Here is a 21,435-nt window from a genome sequence, read left to right as displayed (position 1 = left end):
AGGATTTTGATGAGGAATAATGTAAAAAATAAAAAATAAAACGACATTTTTCTCGAATATTATATTTTAAACACAAAGGTCGAAAAATAAAGGTTGAGCTGTTGTGCATTTTAAATCCACTAGAAGGTGCTAGAGAGCTAGAAAGATCTCAAAAGTTACACAATTCAACACATGAATAATTTAATTTTTAACAAATTATGGAGGGAATGTAACGTAAACATTTACATATTTTAGTTATTTGATTAAAAATAGGCAAATAATCACTGATTAAAACGTTACAAGTGTTATAATTGTTTTAGTGTTGATTTAATTATCTCATTCTTCAGTTTTACAAAATTTGTCTTATTTGTTAGCTTAAGTAATTAGAATCTCTCAACGGATTTCAGACTATAATAGAAAAAAAAGTTTTATAGTCAAAGTGCTATGCAGAATTAATTATTGTATTTATTCCAGCTTTATTTCAACCATCATAAACATTCATAGTCCTTTGACAGATTATGTATTTGTTGGACTCTGACACTGTTGACCTTTGATAGAAAGGTAAATGTAAGGTATGACAATTTAAAAATTTAAAATGAAGAAGATTCATATGATTTTGTCTGCTGTTTAATTAGGAATATTTTTCCTGACAGAGCATCTTATCAATTTTCAGGTGCATATTTGTACATCAAAAAGTACAAAATCCAACATTTAATTTAAATCCATTTATTCATTCTTTTGAAAAATCCCCAGTGCCCTATTTGTTGTTAATCTTGTGTGTCTATTATCTTCAGGTTATTCTGCTAAAAGATCCTCTAATGACCCTTTTTCAGTTTTCTAATACAGTCTAACAGGGTATTATTCAAAATGTGTAGATTTTGAAAGAGTCGTGCTTAAATGATTTTAAACACGGATCCTAGGGGTTTTTTTGAAACAGGCCCACAGCATAATAGATCTTTCACTGTACTTGAGGTACTTTTCTGCATATCCTTTGATTCTTCAAAATATCACCTTGGTTTACCAAACAGTTGTTTCACATTTGTAATGGTAGGACAGAAGAGACTTTTTTTTCTGGCATTCTTGCCAGAAAAAAAATCTAGCATATGGATTATTTTCAAGACTTGGTTACTCAAAAAATGTCTCTGAAAGACCTCATTTTGTAGCTTTCTCCTGACAATATTATGTTTTCTTTTTACCTCCCTTTCCATCCTACTCACTGGTGGCTACTAGATAACCATATTCAAGTTCAGTAACCAGATCTTTAAAGAAAGTTGATTTTTCATCTTTGAATTCATACCCTGGAAAAAGAAAAACTTGTGAACTACTAATTAAAATCTCCTAGACAGTCTGATTGAAATACAAAAACCTATCTGAGAAACAATTCAGTCCCTGAGGACTGATGATTGCCATAGGTTCATTTTCAAAGGAAACTTTAGGAGCGAGCTGTGTTTACAGTGAAGCAATTAAACTATTTGATCATATCTGATTCAAGTCTTCTCTTGGATGACTCAGATATTATTGTATCACATTGCATCTTCTAGTAGGTCTATCTTTAGCTGGTACCATGATCATATGAGTAAGTACACTCACAGAGCCCCAAGGAATTGTCTACATTCTGATAGTTGTAGCAACAAAGTCCATCTCATATTAGAGCAGAAAGTAAAGACTCATCAGGGTAAGGTAAAATATTTAATTCGCTGGCTGGGATAAATAAAGTCCAATTAAACCTTAGTTTCTTGACAGTGAAGCCCTTGTTGTCCTCCCTCTCTCCTTTATTGGTTGTACGTTTGCTGTCTACTGGACCTCCCAACCCACCTCAGACCTTTCGTTTTACCCTTTTCCCTGTAGTTGTCTCCTCCTGTCAGAGCTTGGCAAAGATCGCCTTGTTTGAAAGAGAATATGTCTCTTGGACAGGGCCAAACACCAAATTAGAGTGCTTAGTCTGTGTATCATCTTATGTGTGACACTTGCAGCAGTACAGGTTCATTTTTCCTGCTCTCCTTCTCCTGGACGGTTGCAAAGTGATGGTCAGTATTGGGTCACTGTTTTGCTTACTTTGGGTTATATTTTTGTAAATTTTTCATGGCTGTATCCCATTCTGTCCTTGACATGAAAGCATGTGTTTTTTTGGATGATGGATTTAAAAGAGGACACTGTTAGATTAGTAGCTGGTTATGTATAGAGTGAATTTCTAGTTCTTATTTGGACACATTTAAAAATATCAGAATGTGAAGAATGTTTGTGGATTAGTTCAAAACTATGACTGGAAAAGGTTATTTTAATGTTTCAGTGCAAATCTCACCCACGTCAATTGAATGTTCAGGTGGTCATCGGCTTCTATTCAGCGCTGTTTATGGTGTTTTTCAGTCTCATCGCAAGTTCCACGCCCCACGCCATGGGCACATGGGGTTCCTGCCCCACAGGCGCAGCAAGAAGCACAGGGGCTGGGTCCGCACATGGCCCAAAGACGACCCCAGCCACCCCGTCCACCTCACTGCCTTCCTGGGATATAAAGCTGGCATGACCCACACTCTGAGGGAGGTGGACCGCCCTGGCCTAAGTATGCGCATATTAGAAAAACAGTGAAGTTGTTTAGCTTTTAGACACAGAAACGTAGTTAGTACGTGCTATTCTCTGTTATTTGAATGCCAATAATTACCATCTCTCATAATTACCAAGGATTTTAATCTGATGAAGAAGTACTGTTCAGTCATCAGGGTTATTGTTCACTCTCAGGTGGGCTTAATTCACCTGCGCCACAGTGTAATGACACCACTTCAAAAGAAGCAGGCAACAGACAGAACAACTTGTAAATCCTTAGCACGTTGGCTCAGGCCACGACACTGAGTCTGAGGAAAACTGAGGAGTCCAGTTTCAAATATCAGTTTAAAAATATTTTTTCAGGGTCAATCCTGGCAGCTAAAGCGGATTATTTAAAGCTTGGAAAAGTTGTCAGATCTTAAAATGGCTTTATGGATCCTTTTGTCTGCACAAAGCTGATAACAACATGACATGTTTTTAAATATGACTTCTACTAATCCTAATTATAGCTGGTTGAAAGCCAGATGTCTTTCATCCCCACTTAAAGGCAACACAATTGCCCAAGACTTCAGAGCTTGATTTACTTGTCGTTCTTTTGTCTTGTCTCTAGATGCGACTGCTGCCCATAAAGCAGAAGAAGGCTCACATCATGGAGGTGCAGCTGAATGGAGGCAGAGCCGCAGATAAAGTGGACTGGGCCAAGGAGCACTTGGAGAAAGCTGTGCCCATTTCTGCAGTGTTTTACCAGGATGAGATGATTGATGTCGTTGGAGTCACCAAAGGTCATGGCTTCAAAGGTAGGATCTGTGTTATAGCTTGTTGCAGTAACAGGACTGTCCATAATACACATGACAAGATAGATTGGATCTGTGCTTCCTACATTAAGGAGTTACAAGTTGCTGGCACACAAAGAAGCTTCCCAGAAAGACCCAGAAGGGGCTGAGAAAGGTGGCCTGCATTGGTGCCTGGCATCCTGCATGTGTGGCCTTCACTAAAGCTCGGGCCAGTCAGAAAGGCTATCAGCACCGCGCTGAGATCAACAAGAAGGTTAACCTGATTTTCTCAAAACTATAAATAAATGACTAGTTCAATATGATGATAACTGTCTTCATCTTTGAGGTTTCCAAATGTGTCCTCAGATATTTCATATTGGCAGAGGCGTTCACATCCAGGATGGAAAGGTGGTGCGAAACAGTGCCTCCACCAGCTACGACCTCAGACAGAAAACCATCACTCCAATGGTACTATCTGAACTCAAGTCACTGCTTGTGATAACACTCATATTCACAACACTCTCCAAATTTATTGGCAACCTTGTAAAGATGAGCAAAAATCTTTAAAATCAATTCAGGAGTCAGCTCAGTTTTCTGTATTTTCTCTCTATAGGGGGGTTTTCCTCGCTACGGTGAAGTAAATAATGATTTTGTCATGGTGAAAGGTTGCATTGTTGGTGCTAAAAAAATGTGTCCTCACCCTCAGAAAGGTAGGGAGACTTAGTTTTACATAAAACGTATCGTTCAGGTATGATGATAAACCTTTCTGATTTGAAATACTGAAGTTAAAGTTGAAATTCAACTTTCTGCAGTCCTTGCTCACGCTCACGTCACGCAGGGCTAAGGAGACCATTGAGCTCAAATTCATCGACACCACTTCCAAATTCAGCCATGGGCGCTTCCAAACGGCCCAAGAGAAGAGAGTTTTTATGGTGAGTGTATTAAAGAGTAATTTCAATAAGTACAACACCAGAAGCAAGTTTATCATATCATGTCTTTGCAATTTAAGGATCAGAAGCTTTTTAAACATTTACCCTCTCCTCTGTTCATAGGGGCCACTGAAAAAAGATCCTCTAAAGACAATGCCGCAACCTCTGTCAGAGGAGGCCTGAAAGAATGGCTTCTGATAATCTACTTTCAGAACAATAAATATATTTTACTTATTCACAACATGTTTTTTTTTTAGTTTGTCTTTCTTAAAATATTACCAGAAATAGAAGTATGTTTTTCTATTATGTACATGTATTATGTGCAAATAAAACTTTAAAAAATAAAAAATTTTGAAATTTTAAATAATTTTTAATTTGAAAAGAACATAAAATAATATCATGCGAGATGGATGGATGGAATGATGAACGTCTTTCTGTGTTGTGCAGTTCCTGTTGATCAGCTTTGCACTACTTAAAAAAAAGACATTTGTTAGTTAATAAAATGCAATTGAGTAAACTCCCTGAAGGGGGGGCTTATCCTGGTCCCCACAATTCTGGTGGTCCCAAGGTCACAGTTTGAGTTCAGCAGGAAGCATTTTTCCTTCACTGATTACGAGGTCATTTAGGATGACCATCAACCTGCTGCCCTCTCAAAGCTTCATCACAAAAGATGCACATCTAGTTTTCTTCAACATCACATGTGCTCTGCAGCCACAAGGTGGCGCTATTCTGACATGTATTCCTGAGACTCCATGGAAGACTGGTGGGAAGTTGAAATCACAGAGGAGTGGAGGGATGCAGGAGGGTTTTCCAGGCCGGATGTCATCAGGGGCAGATATAAATCATCCATGTTGGGCATGACAAATATTTTCTGTTCAGATACAGAGAGTAAACACATTTACTAATCAATACAAGGATTATTAAATAATATGAAGGCAACACAGATGGTGAATTGACGTACTGACCTGGAACTCGCACTGGAGTTTTTTCTCGATCCACTCTGTCACATGAGTAAAAGTGACCTCCCTCTCTCCAAGCATGGGGCGCACATGGAGGTCTAACCTGGGAGGCACTCGGAAACTATACCTGAAACCAAACAAATGTTAGCTAGGAAATTGGCAGAAGATGAAAACATATATGCAGTTTCCTGTAAATATGAAAATCTTAAAAAGAAATTAAGATCAGGAGGGTAAAGGTAAGTACCAGATTCTATCAGTTGGAGGAGGAGGTATGTTGATGGTGAGTGTTCCAGAAAGCTCCAGGACCTCGACACTGAGCATTAGGGGCATGTTGGAGACCTCAGCTATTTTCTTCTTGATGTACTCATTTTCGGTGGCCTTTTGGAAGTATTTGGATTTTGCTATTTTATCCACAAATCTCAGGATTTTCCTGCCTGTACTACCACCTGCGTGCCTGCAAAGAAGAAAAACTGCAAAGTTGGCGAGTAAATCAATAGCTTTGCACAGCTGATATGCCGTTCTTCTGTAATTTGATTATGTTTGTGGCAAAAATTCACCCATCAGTCGCTGCAGGAGTGTTCTTATCACCCAGTGAACTCTGTGGATCAAATGGGGGTATTTCCTCTTCGTCAGAAGACCCAGCACTGGAGGACTCTTCGTCGCTATCTGCTAGTATACACAGCCTCGGCTTAGAGCTAAAAAAATACAGTGGCATTGGTTGCTGTGAACCTCGAGCTCTGAACATTTTTCTTCATTAAACCCCAGCATATTTCATGTAAAGTTTCCAAGGGGCTCACCCCATTTGCAGGTTCTCGGGAATGCTGTGAGCTTCAGCCTCTCCCTCTTTACCCAGCTTACACAGGTTCATCTTAGTCTCCAGGGTCATCTGAAGGCAGCCTGTGTACACTAACTCCACGTCCAGCCACAAACCTGGAGGTAAAACGGGAGGAGGAAGTTAAGTAGCGGGAATACGGACAAACAGTGTCCTTAATGGACTTTGATCTAAGCCATGAGGTTGTCTTGGAGCATGAGCCAAAAGCTAATCTGGCCGGAGTGATGCTAGATAAGTAGAGCCTAGCTTTCACATGTCATGGATGGAAATGCTTGATTAAGAGGATTGCTAATCACTTCACTAAATGAGACAATGAGAGGGTGCGATCCTATTTGTTACACAACAAACAAGATTATGACCCGAACCATTTGAGTACACTTGTTTTGCTTGCTAGATAGAAGTAAAAATTATAAGGGAATACTCTTTATGAAATAACTATGTTAAGGTTAGGTTTATTTTTAAGAGTAATTAGAATTTTCATGTTCAGCTTGATCATTTTGCTAACAATTTAAATACTCGTGGCTTCGTTCCAAGAAATCAATACCAAACTATGATGTTTATCTGCTCATAGTAAACCACATTTGGGAAAAATCTATTACCATACTTCCCAAACTGGGGTACAGGTCCCATTAGTGGTACTAAGAAGATATTTTGAATTATTCTTTCAGCGAGAGTCGGGGAACAACATGGTCAGGTCGCTAGTCCATCACGGGCAGCAAACAGGCACTTGAGATGAGTAATGATGCACTGATGCACCAACTCCTAGGGTCAATTTGAACTTACATACATACATTGGGACTGTTGGAAGAGGACAGGATTATATATGATGTCAAATTAACATTGGATGCCCTTAGTTTGGCTTTCTTGAGTTTCTAGATCACTATGTCACGGCTGTTCCTTCTTTCTAACTTACTTATCTGTATCGTCTGACTCTATCCTCAGCCTTACTTAAGCTTATCTCTTTCTGCAACAATGGTCTACCACATTGTTGTTTGCCATGATTTCCGAGTTTGGATTAATCAGTTTCACAAACAAGTTGATTCCATGTTTATTTTTTTTCTGTCTGTTTAGTACTTTCAGTCTTCATTAACAAAATGTTTTGGCTTTGTTCAGAGGCACTAATAAAACCAGGTGATGTATCAGTTACTGAATATGCAGTGCTGTGGTTTGGATGAACTTTCAATGCCCTTTTTGACCCACAACTAATAGAGATCCTGGTGACCTAAATCAGAGAGACCAAGGAGAGAAGTGTGTGACCTGGGAAGATGAGGGAAAAAAGTAGAGTTAGGAAAATATTACTTAATTTCAACCGATATTGTTATAGTCACGTTTAGCAATAAAACCACATTGTCATGTTTTGCATGATATCATGCAAATCTTGTTTTGAAAATAAATCAGAAGTAATGCGTAGTCTGACTTTAGTTGTTGTGAACCCCTGTTGAGTTTTTTTTTCTATCTGACTGAAACTGCATAAAAGGCTAAATCTAAATAATGTATTTCCAAAATGTCTGTCTGCCTATAGATGGCTTTTGGAGGTTGCAAAGCTCTTTCACAATTTTTCTTTTACATTTAAGACGACAACAATGCTTAACAGCCCAACTGATCTGAGAACTGAATTTACCTAATGTACAGAGATACTTAGTGGTAACACAATGAACCAGGATTGATAGAAATGTTGAAAGTTCCCAACAATCAAAAAGCTCCTTGGGAGGAAGGTTCAGGGTAAGTGCAATCAATATAGACTGGCATAAAGCATGCTGCTGTACCTCTGCGGTCCAGTGTAGGTGTTGATGTGGTTAGGACCTGAGGAAGGCAGCTTCCCATGTCCAGATCAGCCAGGGTCAACTCATTCATGAAGTAAGGCAACTGTATAAAACAGGAGGAGAATTTCATCTGTAAGTATGGAGTGTTGATATCAAAGAGAAAAACCTCACAGATTATTGCTTATTGGTTTGAGAGATATCTACCTCTCAAACCAATAAGCAGAAAGGGTTAACTGTAGCGTGGATGAATGTGTGCGCATGTAGGAGACTAAAAGGGATGGTGTGAGGCAAAAAGAAGAAGAAATGAGTAAAGAGTAATGCAGTGTCATCATTTGTCTTCTGTAGTATCCCACCTGTCTTGAAAACCCGGAAGAGTGCATTGTCAGCAAACGCTTTCGCTCTCATGTAAACAAAGAGCTGAAGAGCATGTGTGACTGTCTTATGATCTTGTGCAAAGCAATACTTAAAGACAAGCAATTTATCATTGTTAAACCTTTAACATGCCCGCTGCCAATGTGATAAAAATAGATGAGCATCTCATTTTTGCTTTAATGTAGTCGGGATCAACAGGAAGTTCTTGAACACTTGATGTGTATTGACTCGTTGATGGATCAAATATAAGAAAAAACATCTGTCAGGAATACGAAATTAGTCAGCTTCACCTTGATCTTACTGAGTTTCTTCTGGATTTTGTGAGCCACTTGATCAGCCCAGTATTTTTCTCTGAGAAAGTCCCAGAAAATCCTCCCCACCAGAGAATTTATCCATGCAGACTGGCTGTCTGTGGAGCATCCACCCGACTCAGTGACCGGCCCGATGTCCTCTCCGGCTTCACTCCCAGAAACACAATCTTCAGTGGAAATCTGTGGATAATATAAAGAAAGTTATTATATTGGGTGACAAAATAAGCTGCTTGATCTGGTACTTTGTTTAATCAGCAGTTCCCATTACAGTTGCAACAGAATTCCCAGGATTTTAACTATTCATCATGTTACCATACCATGTTATAACTTCAGCATGAACAAGGAAGCTGGTTAAAGTGACAGCTAGTAGTGTGCTATGTGCATTTCATTGAAAGATAACATTGTTATACTAAAGCAAATTTGCAAGAAATCTGCTTGTCAATTTAATGCTAAAATATATAGTATTTTCTCAAACCATATTTAAAAAGCCATATTTCAAATTCCAGATTTATTTCTTTTTATTTCAAGAAATACCCACTGATTCCCATAAATTCCCAAAAAAAGTTAGCAACTTTGAAAATTCTCAGGATTTTATGCAAGGCACTATATGTGTCATAGTGGAGCTAAAGCTAAGTACAAATGTAGCTTCTGGACCTTTTTGCCAGCTGAGGGGCTTCCTTTGTCACTGCAGCTGGGGCTGAGAACAGGACTATTTCTGTCTGAGCCAATCAGCTGCATCATGTAGGTGCTGTACTCCAGCAGCGTTCTTGTTTTCATTGACAAGTCGGCGAACTCTTCTGGGGCTTCCTTAACAGCCTCTCCGCCAGTCTGTGCTTCTGTATGACAGATAGAAGATGACAGCTGGTTGATAAAACCCCGATCTTATGCATAAACCCTTATCAAAATAAGATAAGTTGCTCACCAGGTAAGTACATTCTTATTACCTGTGTTCTCCTCTGGGCTCGATTCACTTTGGGGTTCAGCCTTTGAAGCAGACAGAAGGTGCTGAAACCATTCCTCTTTCTCTCTTCCTGTGCGGCCAAATAGGTACAGAGTGGCAGGAGACCGATGGCTAGGGATGCTGGGTTTCTCTGCTGTTTCACCCTCCTCCTGCCCTTCCAATAGACTCTCTACCTCCAGCTCCTCCTCAGCCAGAGTGATGCAGATGGGGTATTTCTTGTTCCAAACCCTCTTACGAGCTAAACCGGGAGGCACCAGAGACACCTGGGAGAAACACATTTGCATCAGCCACTGACAAATAGCAATCATTTCCATATTATTTTCATTCTTCTAAACCTTCAATGTGCATGTCAAAGGGATGGCATGCAAAATGTTTATCCTGTCATTAAGCTGAAACGCTTTGCAAGCCTGATAAGTGCAGAGAGATCAAGTTTGTTCAGTGCATCATCACTTGGTCCTGTAGGTCTGTCACCTCAGTGTTAGGTGACAAAGTGGGTGCAGACAGGTCAGTGTGAAAAGTTCAGTTCAGAGGTCACCTCTGCTTTCTCCTTTTCCCCCCATCAAGGTCTGTGCTCTGTTCTTCTGAGGTAAACAGGTTAGACTTGTTTGAGCAAACATTCACCTTGCTGTTAGCCAGCTGGTAAGTACGGCTGTGCAAAAACACGGCTTCATGGAGTGGCTCATCAAAAGCTGCCCACCGGGGGATGCTGGCACGGGGGTTTGCCAAGTGAAGCCTGCTCCCATCCAGCGTCACATAAACTGAGTGCAGTATGGAGGGGTGGAAGGTGTCAGGATCATAGCTGTGCGCCTCATTCATCCAGCCCTGAAAGTAAAAAGATACACCTCCAAATCTCAAATCATAAATAGCAATGCAAGCAATAAATAACCTGTGAGTTGGTGATAATGTCTCAGTGACAGAGCAAAATGTAACAGTACAGCTCAGCAGGAGGGGAAACATGAGACCCAGCAGAATGCATCCATCTCACCCCACAGTAGATGTATCTGAAATGTCACTTTGTTTATCTCAATAACTCTATGTTCATTATGACCTTCTCCACGATGCTGAACTCGCAGAGCCTGCAGGCAGTTTGTTAGACAGAAATAGCCTCAAAAATAATCTATGATGGGCTGCTTGTGCTTTACAGCATCTCAAATATCTGCTGCTGTGCAGACCTTCCCTCATGCAAAGCTTGTAATACAGCTGTGGGCTTGTTTTTATGTAGCCAAATAAGTAATGTGTCAAAGAGTAAACTCGTAAGGAGATCAAGCAAAGGAATAATTTCTAAAGTTTCTTAGAGATTTAATTATAAAAACGGAAAAAAGCAGGAGTAATGCATCTTAAACCTCCAGCACCACTGGAGAGGAAGAACTGACCAAGATTTAGAGTTTATGTCTTAATGACTCCAACTTGTATAAATACAAAACATTACTAATTCCAAAAAAGAAGTAGTAACATACAATCAAAGTGTTTCTCAGGAATTACCTTAATGATTTCTGTGTCCATGGACTTTCCATCCAGCAGATCCACGTTCATGGGAGTGGACTTGCCTTGAGACCCCTGTTTGTTTCTGCTGCGGACACGTCGGGGGGCAAACACGAAGACCACCACTAAGCCCAATATAAAGCCACATGCAATCCCCATGGACAGACCGGCAAAGTATGGTGGCAGAGGGAGAACAAAGAGTCCGTAAGCCAGTAGACCTATGGGGATGAGCCAGTAAAAAGGCAATGATGTTCCTGATACAGAGACTTGAGAATGGAGGTTCGTTTTGGGATATTTCCCTGTGGATCTCGTCTGAAGCTCCATTACATCCCCATAGGTGCAGATTTCTAGATGCTTGTCTCGGCTTTGCATGTTTTGTTTTGGGAAGACTGAAGATTGCATCAATTGATCTTCTTGGAGTCTTTTGAGTGGAGTGTCACACAGAGCTCTGTTCTCACTGTCCGTTCTCTTTCTACACCTGAGGTCTAAATCTTCACTGCACCCGTCTCTTTCACTGCTTCCCTGGGAGGCTGATGAGTCTCCTGTACCAGATGCTCTGCCCTGCTTGGGGCTTCCAGAGCTCTCATCCCCCATGATCTTACTCAGCATGCTTAATGGATCCTGCATGGCCTCTGAAAACCTCCTCCTGGTGTCCTCCAGTTCAGCTATCAGGGAACTGCCCCGGGGTTCAGTGGGAGACATGCTGCCGGCAGACCGGGGGGATGCCCAGTCCTCATTTTCGCTCAACACCCCTGATACAGGCCCACATTCTGGCATCTTTGGATGAGTAACTTGCTTCCAGGGATGCAGATGCAGCTTGGAGTCCGACTTTGACAGACTGTCATCAGGCTCACCCCGGCGGGAGATTTCTGTACTGAGGGACTTGACTAGGCTGAGGAGGGGCTTACCTCTCAGGGTGCTGCTTTCCTTTGGCTTCAGGTCTGTGGAGGAGGATTTGACCAAGCCAGTTGAGATGAGGAGGTCTGCTGATGCTGATGTTAAATCGGTTAAAGAACCTGGAGATGAAGGAGAGTGCGGCAGGTAGAGAGGCTGGGGGTGGTGGCTTTGGTTCAGGTCTAGATTCATCCTTAAACTGAGGTCATGCTGGCAATCCAGGGTTTGCAGTTTGTCTTTGGAAAAAACAACAGAGGGACCTTCATCACGGTGGTCCAGGCTGAAGATAAGCTTGCTCTCTTCCATGATGAATATAAACCAGGAGCTAATGTCATGAATGTGAAACTGTAGGCCTAGCTGCAGTTTATCCAGACGTACCTTGCAAACGGAGTGGAAAAGGGACAACATGTTAAACGGTGGCTAATGTATCAGCAGCAACACATCCACTTTACACTTTACGTTCCCTTTTAATTGCACTGCCCTTGTTTCCAATCCTCTCTGTAGATTTCCTTGATTTAAACCTACCCCTCTGCAGGCATTCAGGGAACCAGAGATGGCCAAAGTCAAATAAGCCACCTTTTAATGCCTCCAGATCAGCAGAGGCCCTTGTGAGCTCTTAAGTTCTCCCAAAATGTTTATCTCAGAGCTTTTTTATTTTTTGTATTAACATTAGTCTGTTGGTCATTTTGGAACCTCACCATATATTTTTTAAACTCAAAAAGTCACGTTCAGGTGAAACAAAATCTATAAATGGATTGATAACTCCCAAACCAAGACATAAACAAACTATACTATTGCTCATAGCCTCAAGGTCAGTAGGGGGCCCCACTCTCATACTATGTCTCAGATCACCATCATGAGAATGTTTTTTCAAATGAACAAGAAGACATTTTTGAAATATGTTACTCTATCATTAGTGATTTTATTTGAATTTCCCCTTTTAAATTCAAATACTAGAAAAAAAGAAACCTTTTGATCATATTTTAATTTGGTGAGATGGATTTGTATTTACAGAGCCAATTAAAAATTACCACTTACATCAAAGCTGAGCCAAAACTTCACTTTATTGCAAACATAAAGAACAAAAAAACCCTGGCTTTTAGAAACTATGGCCCATTAAGGCTTTGAAAGCACAGCAATTAGACCAAGCCCTTGAGAGCATGCTGATCTATAGCAAGCCTTTTAAAAGTTTGTTTACACTGAACATCCACAGCCATGCAATAAGTCAGGGAGACTGGACAGAGTACACAATGTCATAAGATCTAGGCTAAAAGTGGATTAACTGTGAACTTCAATATTTTTGCACTTAAGAGCTTTCAATGAAAGATTGAAAGCTTTAAAGAACAAATGAAAGATTCATTTGTTCTACCAACAGATTTTCATGGTGTAAATATTATTTTTCTCATGTGCATTCAAATATTACATTTGTGCAATTGTTTATCTAAGTGTAAAGATTCACCACATTAACTGGTTTTGCAAAAAAATAAAAATAAAAATATCACTCCAATACATCATAGTAGGAATTCATTAACAACTTGTACAGCTTACTATACGTTTCCACAATATGCATCCACTTCATGAACATCATCAGGACATCAATTTGAACACAAACACCCTGGGCTTTTTCGTTTTCAATCTAATTAACCAGAAGTGCCACTCTGCATATGGTTGAGCTGCTGTTGCTGCAGACAACCCTGTGTCAGGGTAATCAATTATGACTCAGGAGTCAATTTGGAAAAAGTTCCTGCTGACATAAGGAACAAAACGTTAAATATCTTTGCTGCTGAGTGGAGTCAGCAGACGCCTGGCAGCTTCCCAGGGAGGACTCTGAACTATTTTCAGCTCAATTAAGAGGGGAAAGGAAAACACTCCTACCTGAACATCAATGGTAAAGCTTTTTCTTTTTAAATTAAATTATTGAAGACATTATTTTATCTGTTTCAGAGAGCGGTTCCCAGACAATTCAGCTAACTATGGAAGAGACCCATGACCAAAAATAAAGGCAACAAAAAAAGCATCAAGAGCCAACTCACCACTCTTATCTGCAGTCAAATCCCTATAATTAAATGAACGGTGTAAAAATACACATAACATTTCTTTGTCATTGTGTCAAATTAAATCTGACTAAGCATTTACTGTTTTAGATAGATTTAGTTAGGATTTAGCTAAATTATTTCTGATTGCTAAATGCTAGAATAAAAACAAGTTCTTTATATTCACAGGTTTACAAACAGTAAAATTATTACAACTTTAAATAATTTGGGAAAGGCCACATGATGATATCATGGCCTTGTGAGTTTCAGATTAATTCCCAATGTTTGAGTTAACTGGAGACACAGCTATGGGTGACGTTTGTGAGACTTCTACAATTCTGGATCTTTTTTTAGTTAAATTTCCAGATATCTATAGTGCCATGTTATAATATACAAAAAATAAAGATATAAAAAATTAAACACCACTGGCATGGATTGAAAGGAAATGCGTTCATGGGACAAAGGAGATATTTCATCTTGTCTGATGAAACCACAATTCAAGCGTTTGGTCACGATGACTATGAGGGAAAACAGAAAGTTTCAAGGTCTGTGGACACCATCCCAACTGTGATGTACAGGAGGGGCAGAATCATGTTTTGTGGATGTTTTTCTACAGGAGGAACATGTGCACTCTAAAAATAGATCATAATTATCACGAGTAATGGACATTATGTGAAAAATACAGAAACAACAACTCAAGACATTAGCCAAGAAATATAGCTTGGACGCAGATGGTTCTTCCAAATGGACAATAACTCTAAGAATACGAGTTAGCTACGCAGTGCATTAAGGTTAACAAAGACCATGTTTTGAAGTGGCCATCGCACAGGCCTGACCTCAGGTTTATGGAAAATTTATAGGCAGACCTGAAAGTGAGCATGAGCAGGATCGACGGGCAAACCTGACTCAGTTACACTAGATAAAGCTTGAGGAGAAAAGATACAACATTTGACTCAAGTCATGCACTTAAAAAAGCAGCTACACCAAATATTAAGGAAATGTGTACAAATCTCTGAATTTTGAAAGTCTTTGATAAAGTCTTACTGTTTTCAGACAAACAGATGTTTATCAGAAATCAGACCTTTACCTACACACTGTCAGGATCTGTGTTTTTCTGTGTTTATTTAGAGTTTTCTGTGTCCTTAAGTCTCTTCGTTGTCCTGTCCTCCCCTTGATTGTTCCCAGGTGTGTCTCGTCTCTGTGATTACCCTCCCGTGTATTTAACTCCACCTGTGTTCTTTGTTCCTCGTCGGGTCCTTGTCAATGTCGTCGTCAATGTTTAGTCTAGTCGTGGTCAGTGTTTCCTTGTGCCTGCTGCTGGACTTACTTACCATTAAAAATCATCATTTATTCATCTTACCTGGGTCCGCTGCGTCTGCCTCACCAACCCTCACCACACTTCATGACACACACACACATATGCACCCCCCCCAATCAACACACACACCAGGTGAATTGGTAACAGAAATCCAGGATGCAGAATGAAAACTAGTTGTTGAAGGTATGAATGATTGGTCAGAATCAGCATCTGGATATCTGATAATCAATTTTAATGTAATATGTCATAAACTGAACTGATCTACTGCTATCGGTGGCACAACACAAGCCACATTTTTTACACCCCAAACTGCCTAATTCACTTCTTATTTTTAAATACAAGCAGAGACGAATAAGGTAAAATCTTGATGAAACCATCTGAAAATCCCACACTGACCTGACCCTTAAATCAGCATTGTGAATTTATGTGCGCGTCACTCTGTCTATCCTGGATTATGAGTTGCAGTGGGATAAAATGCAATAAATAAAATAAAACGAAAGATTAGTTTTTGCATAGCAGAAATGAGAAATGAACGGATATGCCTCTGGGATGACACGATGATTGCAGACTAAAAATAGGCAGAACGTTTATCCCAATGTTATCAGAGAGAAATCTACCTCTAATGTCTGCCACAGACATTTTGATAATTATACCAAAAAAAAAGAAAGAAACTTTAATAACTGGCTTAACGAGAACCGTTTAGTACTATATGACACCTTTCATCAAGAAAAAGTCGTATTTGAAGACAAATAAATGATCAGCTATTGGAGATGTTTTCTGACTCCACATTTAAACAATTCTACTACTTTTGGAAAAACCGCCATCTGCAATGCAAATGCCAGATTATTTGCACTCCTCAATAACAGCAGTAGGACCTACTCACCTGATTGTGACATGCTTAAGAAGATGGCGTTGTTTATTCGGTAACGATGCTCTCATCGTGAAATGCAGAAGCGTGCATGAAGCGTGGGTCTGCAGTGTTCAGCCCGCCTGCTGCTGCAGAGCGCAGTGTGTGTTGCTGCTGCTACGCGTCGGTATCCATCCATCTATGAACCAACAATTATTCAAGCAACTTTACTGCCCCAGAGGTCCTCCTCGTCTCAAAAATTCACTCACATTTAATTAAAATTATTCAACCCGCCGCCGTTTAAGCATCGCTGCTGACTGCATGAAGCGTCAGGCCAGTTCGGTTCATCATGAAACCATTACAGGGAATCCTGACCGCAGAGAGGACTCTTTAATCCAGATTAGATGCGAGCGGCGGCGGCGGCAACTCCTCCTCCTCCTCTTCCCCCTCCTCCACTGTGCTGCCTCAGCAGCGTCAAAACACGGAGTGAGTTTAACTCCAACACCGCAGTCCTGTACGCAGGGCAGACTTACGCACGACCTGGAAAATTCTGGCCAGGTCGCACAAAATCGCTGCTAACGCAGACCACTGCAGTCAGACATTTTTCTGTATTAGCTGCCTATAAAAATGACCATCAGGCTGCACCAAGAACCTCAAGCCTAACATTTAAACAAGACTGCATACAAATGGTGTTAATGATTATTATTTTAGGATTTGTTCCAATTGCACTTCAGCCTCGTGGCCGCAAGGAGGTAACGCTTTTCTATTGACACCTAATGCTGATTATGTATAAATTAAAAAAACAAAACATGTTTATTGTATTCCAGGTGGCCACTTTAAACCAGTTAGTAATATTTTAGTAAACGTATCTGATCTTTGAATCCATGCAGTTATTCACACCGCGGGCAAATTTATATGTAAAGTTATTTTTATTCAACTGAGAAGCTTGTTTCAGACTGAAAATTGTAATTAAACAAGCATCAGTTTTGTCTATGCTTTATGTGCATAGTTTTTTTTAATTAAAAAAAAACAACTGGAATGACAAAAACTATTCACACACTGCACAGTAATTTATTTTTGCATGTTTCCGACAGTGATGATGTCCAAGAAAAGTCAAACATGATAATTGCATTCTGTGTCGAGAATAAACATTCGGAAAGCTATCTAATAAAATCCGCGTGTGGCCAAAACTTTTTGGCAACGTTTTAGTTTGAAATTCAAATCGAGCCGGAAGTTACCGGAAGTGGCGCAATCTCGTTGCATTTCGTCTCAGTGCGGCAGAGAGCAAGGGATTAAGTTCACCTACAGCGATGTCGTTTTGCTCTTTTGTCGGCGGAGAGGTCTTTAAAGACCACTTTAAACCAGGTATCTTCTTCTCTACAGTTACTTCTTACGACGTTTTTACGCTTTCTGGCCAACCTAAGCTGTTTGTCTACCTGTCATGTTATTGCTTGCGTCACACGCTATGTAACTTTTAAAGTGTGTCCAATAAATGAAATTTAAATGCACCTTGGACGAAAACATAGTGGATGAGTTAGTATTATGCTTGCAGAAAAGCATGAATCCAGCTGTAGACGCTACCTATTTTCGCTGTTGAGGTTTTGTAATCCGTGTTTTGGTTACACTATAACATAACTCTTACACAACTCTTACAAAATAAGATAATTATTACTACGAGTTAGAGAATTTTCTCTAAAAAAAAAAAGTGGAATCTGGATCTCAATAGGATTTTTAAAAAAAGAGAAAATAATAAAAAAATGTATAATCATAATAAAGTTTTAATCTCATGTATAATCTAATCCACTTGTGCATTATTTTCTGAAGACTTTCTATCGTTACCTCTTTTTCCTCATTTATGATTCTGATCGCCATTTTAGAATATGTCAGGAAATCAATCACTGTCCCAGCAGACAGACAGGACTCTTGTCAAAACTACACCCATATCCTTCTTCTACATATCTATTTTCATGACTATATGTGACCAAACCGGCCTCAGCTATTTTTAGCAGCTCTATGTTTTTTTTTTAGCAGTTCTATGTTTTCATTTCTCTATAAGTAAGTCTTTTGTCCAGCATTCCTGTTCCATGCTGGAAGAGTAAAATGACCATTTAAAGCATGCTTTGTATGAAATGTGTTATTTGTGAATAAATAAAAGTTGAAATTACTTGATCCAAGCAATTCATTTCTTTACTCTAATATGCTTTTTTCCATTTTGCCTTGCATTTGCTCCCCACAGCATCATGCAGCCAAAACTACTTTGTATAGTTTGAATACTGCGCTCAGGTTCTATTTCAAACAGCAAACTTCTTGTAATTTATTTTTTTCCAAAGGCTTTGTTCTTGTCAGACTTGTGCATGATTAGATATTCCCGTCTGCTTTATTTTGTGTTCGTCTGTCACACAGAGTACCTAAAATGACATGAAACTTGTGTTAAAAAAAAATTCTTGGTGTGTGAATACATTTGTAATGGATTGAAACCACAACTTTTCTAAGATCCCTTCTCCTTTTTTTCTCAGGGATTTATGCTTGCTCTAAATGTGACCATGAGCTGTTCTCCAGTCGCTCCAAGTACGAGCACTCGTCCCCCTGGCCGGCCTTCACGGAGACCATTCATGAAAACAGTGTATCCAAATTTAAGGAGAGGTCCGGGGCTTATAAGGTACCTTCAAACTTTGAGATTATTAGCAGAATACTGCAAAATTAATAATTTCTCCTTATGAAAAAGACAATATTTACATGTTGTTTTGACTAATTGGTGTAATGTTTTCCCAGGTGAAGTGTGGGAAGTGCGGAAACGGACTGGGACATGAATTTGTGAATGACGGTCCAGCCAAGGGTGTTTCTCGCTTCTGAATCTTCAGCAACTCACTGAAGTTCGTCCCTAAAGGTAAAATCTAGTTTAGTCTTTGTTCTATTAGCAACATATTATAACAAAACCAGGCAACCTTTGTGTAGCAATGCATTGCCAAACATCTTTCTAATTTGAATAAATTGCTGAATGTCTCGTTTTTGTCCCCATCCTCAGATAAGGTCGATGGACAGTAAAGTGAGCTGTGATTCAGGAGACTGAAGGACCAGAAGCCTCTCTGTGCTGCTGCAGGTGCGGAAAGTGAATGAAGTGTTCTGGGACAAAGTCCTCTCAGGGAGCCCCAGGACTCTGATGAACTATGACCTCACTGGAGAGCAAGGACAGAGAGACGGTGGAAACCCTTCGATTATGCAATTATCACGGATTGAGCTACAAGGTTGATCACACCAATCACATCGTTATGCAAACAGACTGTTTATATCAACTCTGCTTTTTATCAGTCTCTGAAAGAAATGGGACAAGTTATTTTTAGAGATGAATCTACTGTTGAGAAACATGTGACTTTTATGTAATATTTAATCATTTATCAAATGAGAAGAGCATTTTATGCAAATTGTTCACAGTGTTTAAAATAAAAGTCAAATAAATGTATTTAATCAAATTTGTTTGTGTTTAGTATAATACCAGCCTTGTAGAAAAGCTGCCATTGCTTTAAATGCAAAATCTTGCCACTAGGTGGAAGTAGTGACACTAAGATCAGGCATTACACAAGACAGCCAGAGCTGTTGATACTTGATCTGGACACACCAGCTGCTTCCAGTTTAAGCTGGGTCAGTTTTTGCAAATATTCATTTCCAAACTAAAGCACAACTAATGTAAGATTTAGGTAATTGACATCTGAATGGGGGAGATGTCGTATTGCTCTTTTTCTGTGGGAGAAGTTTATAGAAATAACTTCCAGCCAGGTGAGTGTCAGAGCTGCATGTTGAAATCGCTGAGACTCCCAAGATATTCTGTTTTGTTTTGTTTTTTTAGGCAAAGACGGCTTTTCATTTGGATATTGTAGTGTAACATTACCTCTTAGTCTCAGTCCAGTCTTTGTTCTGGAGAAAAACTTTGAACTTTTTTTTAATCTTTATTCCATCACAGATTCTCTATGGTGCTCTTAAACTTTTAAAACTTTCCTCTGAAAATGAGCAAAATGGCTGAACATTTAAAATTCATTGAAAAGAAAGTCTGTTTCTTTTAAAGCATAATAGAAAGGAATTGATTGAGAACCAAATACTTTAGTACAATTGTATGAATGTCCTCATGTCTTTATGTGTCTTTAGGTGTGTATGTGTGCTCTGAATGTGGTCCAAAGTTATTTTCCATCACCTCAAAATTTGAGCACTCTTCTCCAGAGACAATCCATGAGGACAGCGTCTCTAGACATCCTGAGGCATGGTGACCCATTAAGCGCTAGCTTGACTTTTACTCTAATAACATCAAATGTTTTCATGTGGACCTTCTAAAACTACAACCCTCAGATTTGCTGTGGAAAGTGTGGAAATGGACTTGGAGTTTCTACACGATGGACCAGACAAGGGACAGTCGTGCTTCTGAGTCTTCAGCAGCTCACTGAAGTTCATCCCTAAAAGGGATTTTAGTTTATTTATTCAAACGAGACACTGACAAAATCTCTAACATGTTTCTACAGCAGAGAGTGGGGAACAGAAAAGTGAGGTGTAGAAGTAAAACTTGTTCCTGTGTCCCAGGGTGGATGATGTGCTTCAGAACAACAAACCCTCATGGATCTCCTTTGCACTGCAAGCAACAAGACGCAGACTGAGAAGCTTATTGAAGAACCCAGAAACCCAGAAAAAAGGTTTCCATTAATGCTTTTTTTTTTTTTTTAACATTTTAAGTTAAATCACAAGTATTAAAGTGTAATATTAGCAGTATGGGCAATCATTCCGTTATTCCAAAGTGAGTTTTTCTGAAAACAGAGAATCAAATTTATTGGAACGTCTTGATTTTTTGGATGCTGTCTCTCTCTTTTTGCCACATTTTTTTCAAACCAGACTTTTTCTATGAGTAATTGTACAATCACGCATCACTTTCTGACCTTTATCCATTAGTAATTTCACAGTTAAAAGGGCAGCAAGGAAACGTAAGTAAATATTCCCAAGTTGGGAATTCAATACAGTGCAGCTTTCCACTACATTTTTATTTTCCTTTTTGGAAGCTTTGATTGATCTTTTTAAACCAAAACTACAAGCACATGGTTACTGTGCAGTAGATCTCCACTGCATAGTGCTACTTCTCTGCATTATCCCGTATTAAGATAAGCTACAGATGTAAAACCTCTGGAAAGCACCCTCAAGTTAAACTCTTATGAGTTCATGTCACAGACATGAAGGAATCCTTTTCTCATATAGAGAGGCGCTTTCATTGATGCAGTGGTGGAATTTCAAACAAAGCGGGGATGTGGGGGCACGCTCGACGGCTTTCATGGAGTTTTTAGGTGTCTGGGAGAAGCAGGTGTGGAGCTGCTTGTTTTAAAGGCCAGAAGATCAGAGCAGGAGATGAAAGTGTCGGTGTCAGCCACAGGATTAGGACAGGAAGTGCAAACATTCATGGAGAGCAACGC

The 21,435-nt window shown here is 39.6% G+C and overlaps 3 protein-coding genes and 1 pseudogene across 3 annotated transcripts; 3 read left to right on the top strand and 1 right to left on the bottom strand.

Moving 5' to 3' along the window:
- Nucleotides 1–8: 8 nt before the first annotated feature.
- LOC116735070 (60S ribosomal protein L3) lies at nt 9–4,460 on the top strand. Its single transcript, XM_032586676.1, is given in 9 exon segments — nt 9–2,006; nt 2,347–2,539; nt 3,131–3,317; nt 3,407–3,567; nt 3,660–3,761; nt 3,907–3,984; nt 3,986–4,003; nt 4,106–4,225; nt 4,346–4,460. Coding segments are annotated over 7 exon segments (726 nt in total). The 5' UTR covers nt 9–2,006; nt 2,347–2,539; the 3' UTR covers nt 4,406–4,460.
- A 111-nt stretch (nt 4,461–4,571) lies between these two features.
- On the bottom strand, nt 4,572–16,435 carry LOC116735064 (testis-expressed protein 2-like). The gene is made up of 12 exons (XM_032586670.1): nt 16,031–16,435; nt 10,903–12,174; nt 10,042–10,242; nt 9,404–9,683; nt 9,114–9,295; nt 8,439–8,639; nt 7,780–7,879; nt 5,979–6,111; nt 5,739–5,876; nt 5,426–5,635; nt 5,188–5,308; nt 4,572–5,093 (listed from the first exon to the last, which is right to left on the bottom strand). The coding sequence occupies exons 2-12, from the start codon at nt 12,100–12,102 to the stop codon at nt 4,947–4,949; spliced, it is 2,913 nt and encodes a 970-aa protein (XP_032442561.1). The 5' UTR covers nt 12,103–12,174; nt 16,031–16,435; the 3' UTR covers nt 4,572–4,946.
- Nucleotides 16,436–17,199: 764 nt separating this feature from the next.
- Nucleotides 17,200–19,464, top strand: LOC116734875 (methionine-R-sulfoxide reductase B1-A-like). Its single transcript, XM_032586415.1, has 4 exons — nt 17,200–17,359; nt 18,511–18,653; nt 18,767–18,881; nt 19,020–19,464. Exons 1-4 carry the CDS (start codon nt 17,305–17,307, stop codon nt 19,037–19,039), a joined length of 333 nt encoding a protein of 110 aa, XP_032442306.1. The 5' UTR covers nt 17,200–17,304; the 3' UTR covers nt 19,040–19,464.
- Nucleotides 19,465–19,578: 114 nt separating this feature from the next.
- Nucleotides 19,579–20,721, top strand: LOC116736197 (methionine-R-sulfoxide reductase B1-A-like; annotated as a pseudogene).
- The last annotated feature ends 714 nt before the right edge of the window (nt 20,722–21,435 follow it).

Source organism: Xiphophorus hellerii, chromosome 16 (assembly GCF_003331165.1).
Source record: "Xiphophorus hellerii strain 12219 chromosome 16, Xiphophorus_hellerii-4.1, whole genome shotgun sequence".
Lineage (NCBI taxonomy): Eukaryota > Metazoa > Chordata > Actinopteri > Cyprinodontiformes > Poeciliidae > Xiphophorus > Xiphophorus hellerii.
The sequence above is the reverse complement of the archived record's forward strand: the minus strand, read 5'-3'. Positions and strand labels throughout refer to the sequence as shown.